At 36.1% G+C, this 16,957-nt stretch overlaps 1 protein-coding gene across 2 annotated transcripts; it reads right to left on the bottom strand.

The window, feature by feature from the left end:
- Positions 1-2,124: 2,124 nt before the first annotated feature.
- Positions 2,125-16,641, bottom strand: LOC123552955 (band 7 protein AGAP004871-like). Of its 2 annotated transcripts, XM_045342708.2 has the most exons (10): positions 16,402-16,641; positions 14,387-14,450; positions 10,718-10,861; positions 10,209-10,339; positions 9,244-9,316; positions 8,880-8,962; positions 7,736-7,939; positions 6,954-7,009; positions 4,266-4,344; positions 2,125-3,550 (listed from the first exon to the last, which is right to left on the bottom strand). In XM_045342708.2, the coding sequence occupies exons 3-10, from the start codon at positions 10,854-10,856 to the stop codon at positions 3,344-3,346; spliced, it is 972 nt and encodes a 323-aa protein (XP_045198643.2). In that variant the 5' UTR covers positions 10,857-10,861; positions 14,387-14,450; positions 16,402-16,641; the 3' UTR covers positions 2,125-3,343. The 2 variants fall into 2 exon arrangements, with proteins under 2 accessions (XP_045198643.2, XP_053381098.1); XM_053525123.1 differs by lacking the exons at positions 14,387-14,450; positions 16,402-16,641 and adding an exon at positions 14,206-14,355.
- Between the last annotated feature and the right edge of the window lie 316 nt (positions 16,642-16,957).

Raw genomic sequence — 16,957 nt, 5'->3', positions numbered from 1 at the left:
CTCACTTATTTCTATCAATATCTAAAGCATTAAATTAATCCCTCATATAGTTTTCAAGTTATGCCTTGGATAAGCGTTTTTCACAATTGGGGGGGGGGGGGGGGGAGATAATTAAAACATGAGGTCAGCTGGAGTTATGGATCTTTAACACTGCACTTTCTCTCACTGACCTCTATCAATATGTAAAATATCAAGGTTTTGGACTTAGGCTCCGAAGAAGAGCTATTGCTACGGAGAGTTTTTTTTAATCCGGAAATAAGCAAATGAATATGTACATTTTTGTATCTTCGAAAGAGATACTTACTTTATAGCCTACTTACAACAAATAGCTCATACGTTGATCAGAAATCGCACAGATATATACCTGAGTGTGTGCTTCTTGTTTTATTGCAAGATGGATTTGAAGTTTATATATTATACACGCTGAAATGAAAACATGTTCTCACTTGAAAGTAAACTGATTCTGAGAGATATCAGAAGATCTGCAATAAAACTGGGAATGGCTGTTTTATCGTATATAATGTAGAATTCTGAGGGAAAATGAAAACTACGAGATGCTTAATTAAAAAACATTCGTTCTTCATCTTCTTGCGACTTATTATTGTTTTACCTTTTCTATGGAACAAAAAAGGAATTGTTGATTTTGAATGATAAAATTATAAACTTTAGTTTTGGGTACACAATATGGCAATTCTACATAATATATAGGCCCTACTGTAATCGCTAGAACTTTAACCTTACCTTACAGGCGGCATGTGATTCTGTCTTTGCGACCAGTGCACACCAGCATGAGCCTGCACGTCCATGCAGCCTGATCTTGGTCTGCATTGTTCGCTATTCAGTCAGTAATTTTTCAGTGAAGACCGCTTTGAATAATAATGGTACTGCCCAACTTGAATGACAGACCTGTCCAGTATTTTTTTAATTTAGCAGGCTAAAAGTTAATATGAGTTCATCGACCGATTTTGTAAATATGTTAATCAAATATTAAATGATCTAAGTATGAGTTCCTCACCTCAATTGTTCGTATTATCCAGGGCTAAAAAAAACCTGCGTCTCCTTACCTATACATGAATATCAACGAAACTATTTAAAGTGGCCCGGCGAACAATGGGAGAGAACCGCAGCAAAATAAGTTCTGACGGGTGATCGAGTTGCGTGCCGGCGAGACTGATTGCCTGATTTTTTTTTCAAGTCGGTGCTTGTTTGTTTCTTCTTTTTCGTATATAATTATGATGGGAAAAGAATTTTGGACGTTTTTATAGGTTAGATGTGCCGGAAAGATTTTCAGGACGATTCAGTCTTGTCTAAGTCGACAGTGAGTTTGTGACTCTAACAATAGTCATGCGAATAAAGACTCACGGATCCAGGAGCTATATTCCCCCATACCTATCCTTTTTAAAAAGGCTGGGCAATATTGGGGGTTCTACCAATATGATGTCTACAGTGAGTTCAGAAAAATGATACTTGGATCCTCATAATTCATTCCAAAAAATGCAGAGGCCATTAATTAATACCTAAATTTCCCAAATTTCCAATTTACAGGGCGAGACCCATAACCCAGGGGCTAATCACCATCCCGTTCCTACCCCTGTCTCGGTGCTACGCCTTCAAATTCAGCTCCAAGTCCCCAACCCACCAATGTATTTTTTTTTTGGCACACGTACCTGTTGATTATTACTGGGTTTGTCAGAGACTGTCTAAAGAAATTTGTGGGATCAATATTACCAGATGTCCAAAGTGTTACTACCAGTGCCAACAATTCATTTGTTTTATCGACCACTTATTTTCAGTCATACTCGACATGAAAACCACACCTTTTTAACCCCTGGAAACGTTACCTGAATCTTATGAAAGGTAAAAAAAATTGAACTCATGTATGCGTATTTTCCTTGTTATGCACGTGTATCAGGAAAAGTTTCTGGAAATTGAATATGGTTGGCTTTAACCTGTAGCAGACACAACTATACGCAGGTCTGATGCAGATGCGTCAAAATGATTGCGTTGCCGGACGGCGAGTCATATCCAGTCTCGGTTACATTCTAGGAGGCTTGAGAGCTCACGTTAATGATGGTACAACATAAATTATATGAATTACTATAAATACATCAAAAGCAAGAAAACTATATATTACATTTTATTACAATAGTAGTATATTTACATTAAAAAATCTGTACAAATTATACACGTAAATACCAATGTACATCAACTACGCGATCAAGTATAAAACGCAGGGAAGTAAAAAGGCCTGAAGTTTTAGGCTTGAATGAATAAAAATAAATATAAAATGTAAAAGGTGGCTAGGTATATAAATCGCCGGTCCACAATTTGCGCTTTAGGACCATTCTATATTCAACACATGTTTACAGATAATAAGTAAAAAAAATAGAATAGTAATGTAATAAAATTTATTGAATAGTTTGCCAGACAAAAGTCAAAACTATTGGAACTCGGTCCTTCGGACCTCGGGCGCTAGTTTTGACTATTTCCCGGCATGTCATTAGCAACTGTTTAGTATATATTCAGAAATTACGTGACTGTTTGAAAATGTTAAAAATGGCAGTCACATGATTATGTAAACTAGAGAAAAGAGGTTCTAAGTAACCATTAATATCGCTCTGCTCTCAATTTTCACAAGCTCTCTGCAAGATTTTATTTAAAGCAATTGTCGAAGTTTATCAGGTGTTTGAAAGCTTTTTGATCCCGTGTTTAAATGTCAGTTGTAATTTGTACAGCATTACAGTCATCTTACTGGCTGATATTGCCCGTGGTATATGGCAGTTATAGTATACACATGCCGACGGACTAACTGTGCAACTACTGTGCATTGCTACCCTGAATTATAAATCAGAAAGCTGCCAACTGATTGTGTATGTTGCTTTGTTAATGTCGAATTACAGCTATATCAACAAATATGTTATGGCTATGAACGTAAAATATATAGATAATAATTTATTTTTAATTTAATAGTATAAATACTGCTTTATAGTATAAATAAAATACTGCGAAAATCCATGAAAAGTCTGTCTCGGTATCTGTGGATCGTTTCTAAGTTAGTTTAGTTATTCATAGCTCAAAATGTTTTCTCATAAAAACTGCTCGACATTGTTAAGGACCAGAAATTGTTCAAGAAGATCTATATTACAAATATAGCCTTAACGCACTTTTTGATTTACATTTAATGAGATTCTAGTTAACAATTACAGTGAATAAGCTCGCAAAAATACAAATATAAAATAATTGCACCCTTTTCTGCCTTGGTTTAAAGCATATTTGTAATTTTCTACAAAAGTAAACGCCTTTGAGATTGTCAAATAAGCAAGCAGCGTTCGCAAACAAGCGGCTATTGACTCTGACTAGGTTGTGGTCCTTTGAACACTTGCATGAATTCAAGCGGCAGAGGGAAGATGATGGTTGAGTTCTTTTCAGCTGAGATGGTGTTAAGCGTCTGCAGGTACCGGAGTTGCATGGCGGCGGGCGATTCTATCATGACGTCTGCTGCTTCTTTCAAAGCACGCGACGCCCTTTGTTCACCTTCTGCAGCAATCACCTAAAAAAAGAAGGAAGTTTAATAACCACTGTTTTTCAGAATTTTCAAATACAGCTAAGTGTACTTTATACACAACATTATACACCTCTTCATGTACACAGATATGTAAGTAAGTTTTGACATGATATTCACTTCATAAGACGAAAGCCATATGAGCCGTGCCATGAGAAAACCAACATAGTGGGTGGTAGCGCATCCGCGCAGTCTGGTCAGGATCCATACTGTTCGCTTTTAAAGCCTACTGCAATTAGAGAAACCGTTAGCGAACAGCATGGATCCTGACCAGACTGCGCGGATGTGTTGGTTTTCCCATGGCACGGCTCATACATGGTAAAATCTGGCAGCAAAACTGTAAAGTAGCTAGCATCTGCTCTGTTTCACATACTTTGTCATTTCAAGAACACTGCAGATTGTTATATCAATGCAAGTTTAACCTTTTGAAATGAAACATACAGTAAGTAGCATTTTTCAGCCCAGAAGGTTCCCTGTCGTATCCCGTTTGAGTTTTAATAGGAGGTTATTTGCCTAGCGTTTGAAAAAACGCTTTTAAGGATGTGCTCTTACAGTCTTGACTTGCTAAGTGGCAAAGATATACCAAAAGCCATTATCCCTAATGTTCCTCACTCAGACCAAGAAGATATTGTCTGTATTTCTTCACCCTTAACAATACAGAAACTGGCATTTAAACTTTTTTTAGGTATATCAATGAAGTTACCTTAGCTCGAGCCTCTCTGGTTGCCTCAGCTTCAGCAGCCATGGCTCTCTGCATCTGCTCTGGTAAACGAACGTCAGTACTGTAAAATATAAGATGACGAATTATAGAATATTTAAAACAAACTACATGTATATGATTTAAAGAGCCAGACTCAAGATTTCAGCTAAAAATGATCTTTCATTAAAACTGAAGTTTAATCATATTATGAACTTTAGAACACGAATAGTTGTTCAAAATAATCTGAAAATGCTAAATCAAAAGGGGAAAGAAAAAAAAAACGTGTCTGAATCGGGAATCGAGCCCGGGTTTCCTCGGTAATAAAAACTTTCCTACCGTCTTGACAATATACCAAGGAGGAGACTCGTACTTGATGATAAATTGTTTATATAAAGCTTTATAATTAAGACAATTTTATCTTCGGTACAACGTGACAAACGCTTTTCAAATCTGAATGGAAAAATCATAAATTCTTATGTGTTTCCTGTAACTAAGTTTCAAAGCCTTCTAAAAAATTATAGCAATAGTTTCCTGATGTCTGATTTTCTTCTTCTTTGTTATCAAATGATATGGAGTCCCTTTAATATTATCTTTCCACTTATCATATGCCAGCAACGAACTTAAAACTAACTTTATTCAGTCCCCTTTTCTCCACTTTATGTTTTCATATTGTTTCAACTAATTGTTTCGATTGAAAACTGACACAAGCTCCACAAGTGTTTTCGAAATATATGAACTTAACAATTTTTGTTCGAGCTGTGCTTAAATTCAGTTAATAATGTAGTAAAATACCAAAATAGAGAACGCAGTGAGAAGGATCTGGACTTACGAACTTTGGCATACCTGCCCGTATCTGAGGTTAGGTACATTTCTTATTCCATTTATATGTTTTATTTCACTGCTGATTGGGTAATATTTGAGCAGGCTTTATTTAGCGATTTCAAGCTTATCTGCCTGATTCGCGGTGTTGAGAATTCGCGATACGCGAATGCTCGTGTTTTAGGACATGATGCAGCTTGAAACTTACGAATACTTTGAATTCGCGAGTGGCATTACTGCGAATATAAACGAAAATAAAACCATCGCGAACACTATCTTACTTACAGTATAATAATAAATTCATGCAGAAAGTTTGTAGATGAGTAGACCTTTTTATGGTTTGAATATCACAGGCCCTTCCCCAGAAATTTTTTAAGGCGCTGGGGTAAAGTTTGTGTGGCGGGATAAGGGGTGGGTGCGGGAGGGGTACCCCCTCCCGTGTTTGATTTTTTTTAAAAAATCGAACCCAAATGGTGCTTTTTTAAGTATACCATATGCAAAAAAACACAACAACATGTATTTCATTACTTCTACATTTTCACATAATGATATAACCATCAATATATCATATAGTGTTATTTCTAGAGCTCAAAAAGGGCAGGGTGCTGCCAAAATGGGACAGAGTGCTGTCTGAAAGGGGCAGTGTGCTCTTTTCGACCTGAAAGTTATCATAGCAGTAGTTGCATTTCTAGATGTCTATAGTTAATATGTATTCCATTTATCTTCTATTGCACACTTAAAGGAAATGTCACAGAATAAATTTAAGCGGTAAATCTTCCCAAAACCAGTAACAAAGTTTACAAAAGCCTTTTTACTTACTTTATAGTTTAGGTTTAACCATTCAAGCCTTTCTCTTAAAAAATGTCACCAAGAATGTCAACTTATTCATATGAATATGAAATAGTGGAGGGCCTTAATATATTAGCTTAATCTTGAAACCAAGATCATGTTGTAAACAACATAGTTAAAGGCCTGTTTCAGGTCACATTGTAAACTAATAATTATCACAAGTCATGGTGTATTGATCAGGTCTTTCATCAATATTTCATTAACAGAAAAGTACTATTACAGTTAGGTTAAAGTTTACTAAAACGCATATCCAAAATATACTATCCGGATACCGGTACACTTTCGGGATGTTGTCTGAAAGTAGTTTTTACTCAGTTACATGACCTACTAGGGTAAACCAGAGATAGTTCCTCAAATTTTGATGTTTCTCATCCTTAAAAAATACACCGATTGTCAGCTTTTTTTTGAAGGAAATATGGAAAAATCGCATAGCTCTACGACATCGGGAGTAATAAGACTCGTGAACGGACATTCTAAACGTACTTTTACTTTCGATATTCATTAAAATTTGTGCATTTTCAAGTTTAAATTACAGTAGAATCAAACTGCATTGATATATACTTGTTATTATACTAAACAATGGTCTAATTTAAATTTTGCACAAAGAAATCTAGGGCACTTTTCACGTGCTTGGTAATCAGCTGGCTGCTTACGCACCCCTTTTTGACATTTCACAGGATCCATACTATTTATCAATTAGTTTTAACACTTCATTGATTCTCATTACCTGTGTGCACTCGCCGTGACGTAATTTGCTGATCAAAAAAATCGTCGAGGCATGTCATCAGGGAAATTACATATACACTACACATGAGGTATCTCACGGGGATGAAATCGCTTACTGATTTAAGACGCCGCGCTAATAATTGAGGCACCGCGCGGGATATTTAAGCGCTGCGGGAAGCTGTATTTCGTGTTTTAAGCGCCGCGGTAGCGCGGCGCCTTATGCGGCTGGGGAAGGGCCTGTATCAGATATGATTTAGTACTGGTAATTTAAAGAGTTTATGAATTTCATTAACTTACATTTCTACGCGTTCAACGTCAACGCCCCATGGATCTGTCGCCTCGTCCAAGAGAACCTACAAAATATAAAACGTATTTTAGTTAAATGACTCAAAACGGTAAAAACTAACGGAGTAGATAGAATGATGCAACTTTTAGGACAGTTTAAAAGATAAATCAACATTCTTCTTATTAAAGATTCAAACTTTAAAACAGTCTTACTACATTTATAGGGGTAAGACACATACATGCATGTAGAAAAGAATGTAAAATATGTACGCTTAATATAAATTCCATGTTTATTTCTGGCAATGCAGTCCTTTTGTGTGTGCAGATAATTATATTTGCTTGAATATGATTATGTACTGATTTTGCTAACAGCCGCACTATGTTTTTTTTTGCGTCGTGTCAAATAGACCGAATTACACCCGCAAAAGGTTGACGTAAAACCTTGAATATTGTAGACATTGGGTTGTATTTTGTTGTAAACTGCTCTTTAATAACGCAAACGAAAAAGATTACGTTATTTCACAAAAATGTTCATCCATTGTGATAATCTATGAATTATAACTATGTCGTTTGACTTAATGACGTTTAATTTTTGCCGTAAAGATGGCATAATACAAATGTATATGCCTCATGGCCTTTAAGCTAAATGGATTTAAATGAAATGCCCGTGTTCAAAATTTGTGGTCAGCAATATATATATATATTCTTGTCATTTCATTAAACATAACAGATGTTTTGAGTCTTTGCCAGTAAATCTAGTAAACTTTTGCTATTTTGAATGTTTATCTACAAACCTTCATCTGAGAATTGATCTCGTCTCTTTTAGACAAGATATCGGTCATGTTGTAGGTGCCTAGCGTGTTTCTCAACGTTGTTGCCCCTAACATCTTGCTGGATGCGTTGACATTCTCTACCCGAGTGATGGATAAAACGGGGTCAATTATACGCAAGTATATGACAGCGTCCACCATAACTGTAAGTTGGTCCTTCGTCAGTATCTGCAAATTGAGACAATAGAAGAGGTTTTGTGTATTTGTGGGTTCAGAGTCACACCGATACAACTTAGCCCTTATTCTGCTAATTTCCTATAATGAACTTGTCCATCTTTCAATTTGGATAGTACCACTGACTATTTAAAGGGGTGCTTACCTAAATGATACTGACTGAATCAGTGAATGGCGAACAGTGCAGATCATGATCAGACTGCACGAATGTGCAAGGCTGATCACGATCTACACTGGTCGCAAAGGCCACGAATCAATCGTGTCCATCATGATAAGGGTTAAGTCGACTTTTAGAGCTTTTGATGAAGATCCTAAGTGCCCCTCTGGACATTAAATTATCACGGGTGAGCGCCTGGGTAGAACCACCGACCTTCCCATAAACCAGTTGGATGACTTCCCCCCACATGAAAAATTCTATACACCAAGCGTGGTTTCAAATCCGCATCAGAGAGGGGCGAGAAATTCGAAGCCAGTGAACGTAAACACTTGGCCACAGAGGACCCTAACCTTCTGTTTAGATTTAGCGGTTTTTAACAATTTTCCTGTCATGTAGCAGTGAACACGATGCCAAATTTTATGCAGCGCCACCAGAACATCACACAGAAGACACATGACAATATACCCCCAACCACATTATACTAATACCCCATGACTCCTAGAAAAATCTTTTTATACCGAACAAAAAAGCAAGGACTCAATTATTACCATTTTACAAAGTCTTTATATAGAGTTTGAGGCTTCATACTAATAAAACTTAGCCGATAGAGAAACACATTATCCTTTAGCCTGTTGGCGGCAAGTAATTCTGCCTTTTTGACCAGTGCAGACCAAGATCAGCCAACACGTCCGTGCAGGCTGATCATGGACTGCGCTGTTCGCCATTCAGTCAGTAAATTTTCTGTGAACACCCCTTGAATTCATAAAATTCTCTTACCTCCTGAGGGTTGATGTCAAACGCTTTAGTCCGCATGTCTACTGTTGTAACTGTATCCATGCACGGGTACACAAAGAACAAACCTAGAAAAAAAATGCTTATGTTTATACAAATAGGTCACGAGGTACAACTTAAAAAAAAAGATTAGCAACATTAATCATATATCAGTAAAAATAAAAAACAACAAATAATTCATGGGTATGAAATAGAATCACCATGTCAATACAACAGCACAGTTTCTAACAATAAATATGTACAATTTATGACTTGTTTGACCTTAATTTGAGTCAAAATGATCAATGTAATGTATAAAAAATGATAACTTTGCCAAACGTCGATTATTATTGCTTATCTGAGTACATACCTGGACCCTTGGCCCCTCCGTCAATGATTCGACCTAATCGGAAAATGACAGCTCGTTCGTATTCCTGGACCATCTAAAATAAATCATCATGCGAAAATGTTATTGCAAGAAATGATCAGACCCTTTTAAAAAAAAAATCAAAAGAAATCTTAGCAAATGCCCCACCTGCCTTCCTTTATCAAGACTAGGGCGTGTTTGAACATTGTTATTCAATATAAAGAATCTATATATGGTCGTTGGCTCCTTAATATATTGTTGGTTGGGGCAGTTCGGATCTCGCTCGGGGTGTCGTATTATTTCAATGCCATCCAGCTGTGAGACGGAAGTCTGGAGGTTCTTACCAGATGGCCTAAATAACACTGGAAGGTCGCCCTGAGTCGTGCGCGAATTAAAGCTTTAAAACACCATAATGACTTAAGCTAGCTAACTAAAGCTGCAAAAAACACCATATGGCTTAAGCTATGTCGATATATCTTGATAAACCAACAAAACCTGTCAACACCTAACAGTTAAAATAGTTTTGACAAGTTGGACAAGTTTGACAAGTTTATTTCATTTCTTCCAGAAGGTCAGAGACCCATGAGGAATAACAAAGCATATATACAAATATGGCGATACAGTAAATAAGATATAACCGAAAAGCATCATAACATATATAACATAACATGTGATTATATGATTAAACTATCACTTTTAGACATGTGCTCTACAAATTTAAAATAAAACAAAAAATCCTAAACCTGCCTAAGGCAACGCTACATTGATTTATTATTAACAATTAAAAATTCAATAGAAATCTGGTTAAATAAGTCAGGTCCAGAAAGTTATTTAGAACGGAGTATTTTTGAATTATAAAAACGGACATTATCAATATTTATGTCGGACACAATATCTTTTATACTTAACCAAAGAAACAGTAATTCTATCAATGTTTATGGCTAAGTATTGTATTCTGTTTAAGTTACCTTCAAAGCACACAAGAGAGAAAAAGGGAAGAACAGCACAATGACCAGTATCGAGAAGATTTGCAGGCAAGTTGCGCATGCCTCAGACTCTCCCTCGCTCGTTTCCGGTTGCGTCTGTGTCTGCGTAGGAGCTGGAATATGAAACATGTAAATCATTTAGCTGTTATTGTTGTTTGAAGTCATCAAAATTTAAATCTGAGCCATAGCAAGGCCCTGCACGTGCGTAATGGCAAATCCCACCAGTTTCAGCCTCGCTATCCAACATTATATCTTGCAAATAATAAATGAAGCAAAAGAATCAGCGGTATTATGATTATATATCGTTCAACTTTAAAATACAATATATACGGTAGAAGCATTCTAACTTCCCAGTGCCAAACCTTCTTTTTCATACTGCTTCACTAGAAACTGTTCAATGTTACCTCCATTTCCGAACCGGCCCATAAAAAATTGCCGCTAATCTGAACTGAATGCGAAAAAAAAAAAAAAAAAAAAACCCAACAACTCACCAGGCTGTTGTGGTTGTGAAGTGGTAGGTTGGGTTGTTTGCACTTCTTCCATCTCGAGTAACTTCCCTTTGTCAGTGACTTCCTCTTCTAATTTCTCACCTTCAGCATGAGCCGCGGTCTCTTCAACTGTTTCAGACATCGTACCTGCAAATTGTAATTTCAAATCTGTAAAAATTACACGTTACAAGCGTTTTAATCTGTTTTGTGTTCATAACAAAAGGGGGGTAATTTCTATGCTTTATGATCGTTCACACCCTGGGGAAATCAGTACTGCTGTCCAGTTGCACAGTGTGGTTATCTGTGAAGAGCTCAAACCTGGGACCGCCGGTTGGCAAACATGACTTGCTGGTCGATTACTACTATATCTACAACTCTTTTGCAGCATCGTCAATACCAAGGTCAGTCAGCTACGGCTAGTCAAAAACAGATAGAAATTGATTTATGTCCCCGTCCGTTTGTAAAATATTTATTCAAAGAAACCTCATCTTTTACTACTTTAGTATTCGCAATTCTGCTAATGGGTCAAACGTATGTAGCATCTACAGGGTGGTTGTAAAATACTAGTGATTAACCAACTCTTCACGTTAGTAAAAACAACATTAATATCTCTTTCACTGGCCTAACTACCGCTGCAACTTGATCCGACACAGGTCAATGTAACATACAAACATAAATAAACATTATAGTGTAAATAGCTAGACGCAGTTCATGTGTAACATATCCCCACAGCTCGTATTTATTCATCTATCCTCAGAGTTTAGGTTATAACACACTGTTATGTTGAAATAAAAGCTACCAATTTATTTAGCAGAGCAGTGTTACGGTAGGCACTAGGTGGTTGTTGCAAGGCGCTGTCGCCATTGCGGACCGCCGGTGCAGGTTCGATTCCGGCTACAGACAAACTGATAAATTGTACAAGTCCATGTATACTAGGACTTCAAGCCTATGCCAGAAAAATTCAAAAGGATAGCAGCAGTAGAATTTGTAGCAGCAGCAGCAGCAGAAGTATAAGTATATATAAGACGCCCGGAAGAGTTATTCTGAGCGAGCATTATGCGGTCTCACGAATCTTAACTAGATTTTAATCTTTATATACCGCTTCTTGTGTTGGTTGAAACTGTGTTCGTTGTGTAAAAATGTAAATCCAGTAGAAGACAGTGATGTTGCCTCTGAAAATTATTTTCTTTGAATGTAAACAATGAATGAATCCACAAATTAATGACTGACAATCCCAGTATACATGTATCAACAAAATAGTTTCTTCAAAACACTGGTGATTCCAGTATTGTAAAGATATTCAGTAACTGTCATTCGTGCATGTATAAACTCACAGCTATAAAATTAGTCCAATAAAAAGTAAATATCAAATTTAGTGTAAGACGGTAGATCCAGTCAATAAGTTAGTTCTGAGATATATTAGTATTCTATTCATAATTTCTGCATTAGCCTTTTATAGGGAAAACTTTAAACATTTACTCAAAGTGACATGATAAAAGTATCAATTTCAGAAAAAAATTAAATTAAATATAGCTAAAACATTCACTTAAAGTGACATGAGAAAAGTTTCAACTTCAGGAAAAATGAAATAAAGTTTGATAATTATTAATCAGCAAACAGGTGACAAAATCAATCAATTACTTCTGGTTCAGACATTCATAAAAGAGAAGTAGTAATACCTGCTAAAAGCTATATCCTGATTAAAATTTAATGGTGTTAAAACAGATAACAGCATCAGTGTTTACTAATTTTTGAAAAAAAGTAAATAAATAAAATGACACAAATAGATTTTCAATTTAAAAAAGGTATACTTAGTAACACGATACTTGTTTATTTCAATAATACATAAAAGTTTAATACAGATTTTGGGAATTTATTACATTATAATACTTTTATCAAAATTCGAACACCGGTTTAGGGTATTGTCTCCTTTATGAAATTTCATTTAAAAAACGTGGCTCAGCCCCATAACTTTGGCAAAACAATAAGCGAAGATAATACACAATTAAGTTCGATACCAAAAAGGTAAAATACCAGAAATCATAATTATATATCTGTCTCTCAAAATGATGATGATGCTAATGATGCCACACATACGCTGGGTCACTATAAACCTTAGGATATTATCTTTCACTAACACGTGCACTTCACGACCCTGAACGAGCACGTGCACCGCATGGCCCTCTACGAACACGTGCACTTCATGGCCCTGAACGAACACGTGCAGTTCACGGCCCTGAACGAACACGTGCACTTTGCAGTTCTGAACGAACATGTGCACTTCGCGGCCCAGTGCGAGCACGTGCACTTCAAGGTCCTGGACGAACTCGTGCACTTCACGGCCCTGAACGAACACGTCACGTGCACTTCACGGCCCTGAACGAACACGTGCACTTTATTGCCCTGAACGAACACGTGCACTTCGCGGTCCTGAACGAACACGTGCATTTCGCGGTCATGGACGGTCACGCGCATCTTTGTTCTGAACATTAACTAGATACATTTTACACTTATCAATGACACTATTCAATTATAAAGAGCATGCCAAATAATTGATAGATGATATTCGATGGTAAAAACAAAGGTCAGCGGAAATGGCGCTCTGTGCTAATTACAAAACATGGTAAGTAGTTAATTAACTTAATTTCTACAGGGTTACTGTGTCAGGTTTTGATAAAATTGGCGTGAATTTTGATGAAAGCTCCTTTATAAGCCAGGGCAATTGATTATGTGGAATGTGCTCAAATGTCAGAAAAAAAAGTCAAAATTTTAATACGATAAATTAAACAGAACAGAACATATGATTTATTTTGTAAATTGTACAAAGTACATCACCAACCATATACTAAATCAACTGCAAAACGTAGCTTATCAATAGATACATACAAGCGTATTAGTCTTTCATTTAAGCTGGGAAGGAGATAGAAAATTTATATCATTACTCCAGATTTAAGGTGCATAAAGTTTAGTAACAAACTTCACATAAAAGTACTAACTGGTTTTTTGTCTTCTGAAAGATATTTCATTTCATTATTTTAGTAAATAGATAAAATGCATGGTTGCATTTAGCCATATGATGGAAAGTCGTTGATAATTAGTGCCACTGCGAAATGTGAAAATAAATATATGCGCTAATTAGTGTAACACGCAATCACTGAGTTTCTGATTTACAAAAAGGACAAAGTTAGAAAATTAATATTTGTCAGACCAGATTCCCAGGCTAAGTTACATGGCTCATATCTAGAAACTTTTTTCCCTGCGATTGAGCTGTTAATCTACCAAAATACACATGAGGTATGCACCAGTGACAGCAAATAAATACTTAGGTTATTTTTTTTGTTGTATCCGTGACGGGCTGCATAACTAATTAACTTTCACTCGTCTTAAACGGGTTTTCATAATTTCACCTGTGTTAAGAATATACCATGTTTAAACTATCTTGCACATTTCACCGCTTGATTAAAGTTAATAAAAGGTAAATTACTCCTTACCTCATTTCCAATTTTATTTTGATACACTTAACATCCACAAAGTTATGTTTAAAGGTAAATTTACCTCTATAATTTGACACACTTAACATCAACACAGTTCTGTTTAAAGGTAAACGTTTCACCTCTTTAATTTGATACACTGTAACAGGTTTAAATGTCTGCGTGCAATAAAAAAGATTACCTTTTAAACCCTCTGTTTACTTAAATAGTTCCAACAAAAGTCCCTTCTTTGTCTGGTTTTCAACCTAAAATATCAAACATTCGATATAATCTGACACAGTCAAACAAAGAAATAAAACTACTTCCGGTAGAAAGGGACGCGCAGAGGGGCCACGTGATGATTGGTAGAAATTCCGATAATCGATGATAAAGTGATAAAGGGACTAGGCCGACCTCCTGGGGCTGTTATTAAACTTGACACGAATAGCAGATTTCATGTTTGTAGGATTTCCGTTTCAATAACTGTCATGTTTTTTTTTTTTTATCTTAAGTACATCGCCATCATATCATATGTCGAAATATAAAAATGAAAATTAATACCAAAGGCGTTAATATATACTGGTCAAAATGGCATATTCTAATCTCTGGCCTGGCCTGGTCTGACCTAGCTTGGCCTGATGAGGCCAAATCTTGACAAGGCCGGGTCAGGTCAGATTTTGCGAAAATATATTAATATTTCATTCTCCAAAATATTATACGTTGAAAAAATATAGTAAAGTCTATAAAATGCTTGCACACCTGACATTTCATGATTTAACTGCAACAATTTTGTTTTGTAAGTACAGTTCAAATATTTCTGGCCACTGATGCTTCAGGGGAATCGTTAATTATATTAACTTTAATTTAATTTCAGTGATTCAAGTTACCACAGGCAAAAGATATAACTAAATGAAATATTGTTGAAAAGTATCAAAGCACTTTTGTTTTTGCTGTAATTACAATTATTCAGAATGAATATTTAAATGACGACTTATTTTTATTTTAAACAATATGACCTGCTTAAATATTTCATTTTATATCAAGATATTCTGACTGTTGATAGCGAGCTGCTGCTACTTTATAAATCAATTAACACATAGTACATGAATGGACCCGTGGACAGAAAACGATTGCATCTGTCCATTCTACAGATAAATGACGATTACTTTCCTCCATGAACGTGGGTATAGATATTTTGGAGTAAGTCAAAAACACAAATCAGTTAATTTTGAATTAATGGGTGATTAATTATCTAATAGGATAAATTGACACCTTAATTTCACCAGACCTGCACCCGAAGTGAAAGTTTAGATGGCACATATTCTGGATTTACTGGACGAGAAAATAAACCATGAATCGTATAGTCCCTAATGTCAGTTTATTTCATTTCTTTTTTACGTTAAAAACTATGGCCTCTTCTGACCTGGTATGGCCTGGCTTTACCGGGTTTACCCTACCAAAAATTGAACTCTTCAGGCCAGGCCAGAGATTGGAACATGCCGATCAAAAGTGTACTAGTATTATATAATTACATCTAATACTGGAATTTAAAGACTAGCTCCTAGACTATGATAAATATATTCTTTATTTCTATTTTTAAAATTGTGAATATAGACAGTCTATATCCTAGGCCCAAGATATGGGTGAGTATTAGAATCAGTCTGTAAAATAGGAAGCATTTGGCACCAATACACATTTTTTTGGCAAATTCTTATCAGTCTAGAGGCTAGTCTATTGAGTTTGCTTATACGTTGGTACCATCTCAGATTCTGCTTAAATTAAACAAGTCTGCACATTTCGTTATCACTGTTCCATTTCTCCTTCTTAATTTCTATCATATTTTCATGAAAATGGTATCTGTGTATTACTAATAAGCGTAATCATAAAAAAGATGTTTGGAATGCGACTGAAACAATGACTTGCTAGCTCCTATGGTACTGTTGCGTCCGATTCTTCACGTGCCACGGTTGTCCTCTACATGTTTCCTGGAACAACTGATACCTTCCTGATGTTTCTGCTTCGCGCGATGCACAATTTTTAAAAGAACCTGCGAGTGTTAGATTTCACTCTCGCCTGGGAAGTCACCACAAAACCGCCTGGGCAGATCATATTAAAGCAGCATATCGATTGCAATTTGATATTAAATCACTCAAATATCTATTACATGTATTTTAAGATATATTTGAAAACAAAAAATGAAAATGCTGATTCGCTTACCTTAATAAAGTAAAACGATCCAATAATTCCTTCCTTTCAGTTACATCCTCTGTGTTACATAATATCGTATTGATCGAATATGTAAAGTGCATAATGCAGAATGCAAAACACATATGATAGTATTTACATATCTGTTACACAGGGGAACTGAATGTTTCTGTTAAATCAGATTCATTCCCACTGAGTTACGTTAATTCATCATTTATATATAGCTGTATGAAACACTTGGAAAAAATCAGACAGACTGAATGACTTTATTTTGCACATGTACAGAAAGTGAAAACAGTTAAGGCTTCTGGCAACCACTCAAATGATCTAGAATATAGGCATATTTATGATATTAGCGTTACGTAGCTGTGAGCACAATGCCAACATTCAATGATTCAGTGTTTCCTCACGCCGTAGACCGCTGACAAGATACCAGCCCAGTCACTTTATATTGACACCGGGCTGACTAGTCTTAGGACTATCCGCTTAGCAAGGAAACTGCAAGTGCAATTTTCTTGTCTTTGGTATGACGCGGTCAGAGCGCGAACCCACGACCTCCTGCACTCAA

Source organism: Mercenaria mercenaria, chromosome 15 (genome assembly GCF_021730395.1).
Source record: "Mercenaria mercenaria strain notata chromosome 15, MADL_Memer_1, whole genome shotgun sequence".
NCBI classification, from domain to species: domain Eukaryota; kingdom Metazoa; phylum Mollusca; class Bivalvia; order Venerida; family Veneridae; genus Mercenaria; species Mercenaria mercenaria.
The sequence above is the reverse complement of the archived record's forward strand: the minus strand, read 5'-3'. Positions and strand labels throughout refer to the sequence as shown.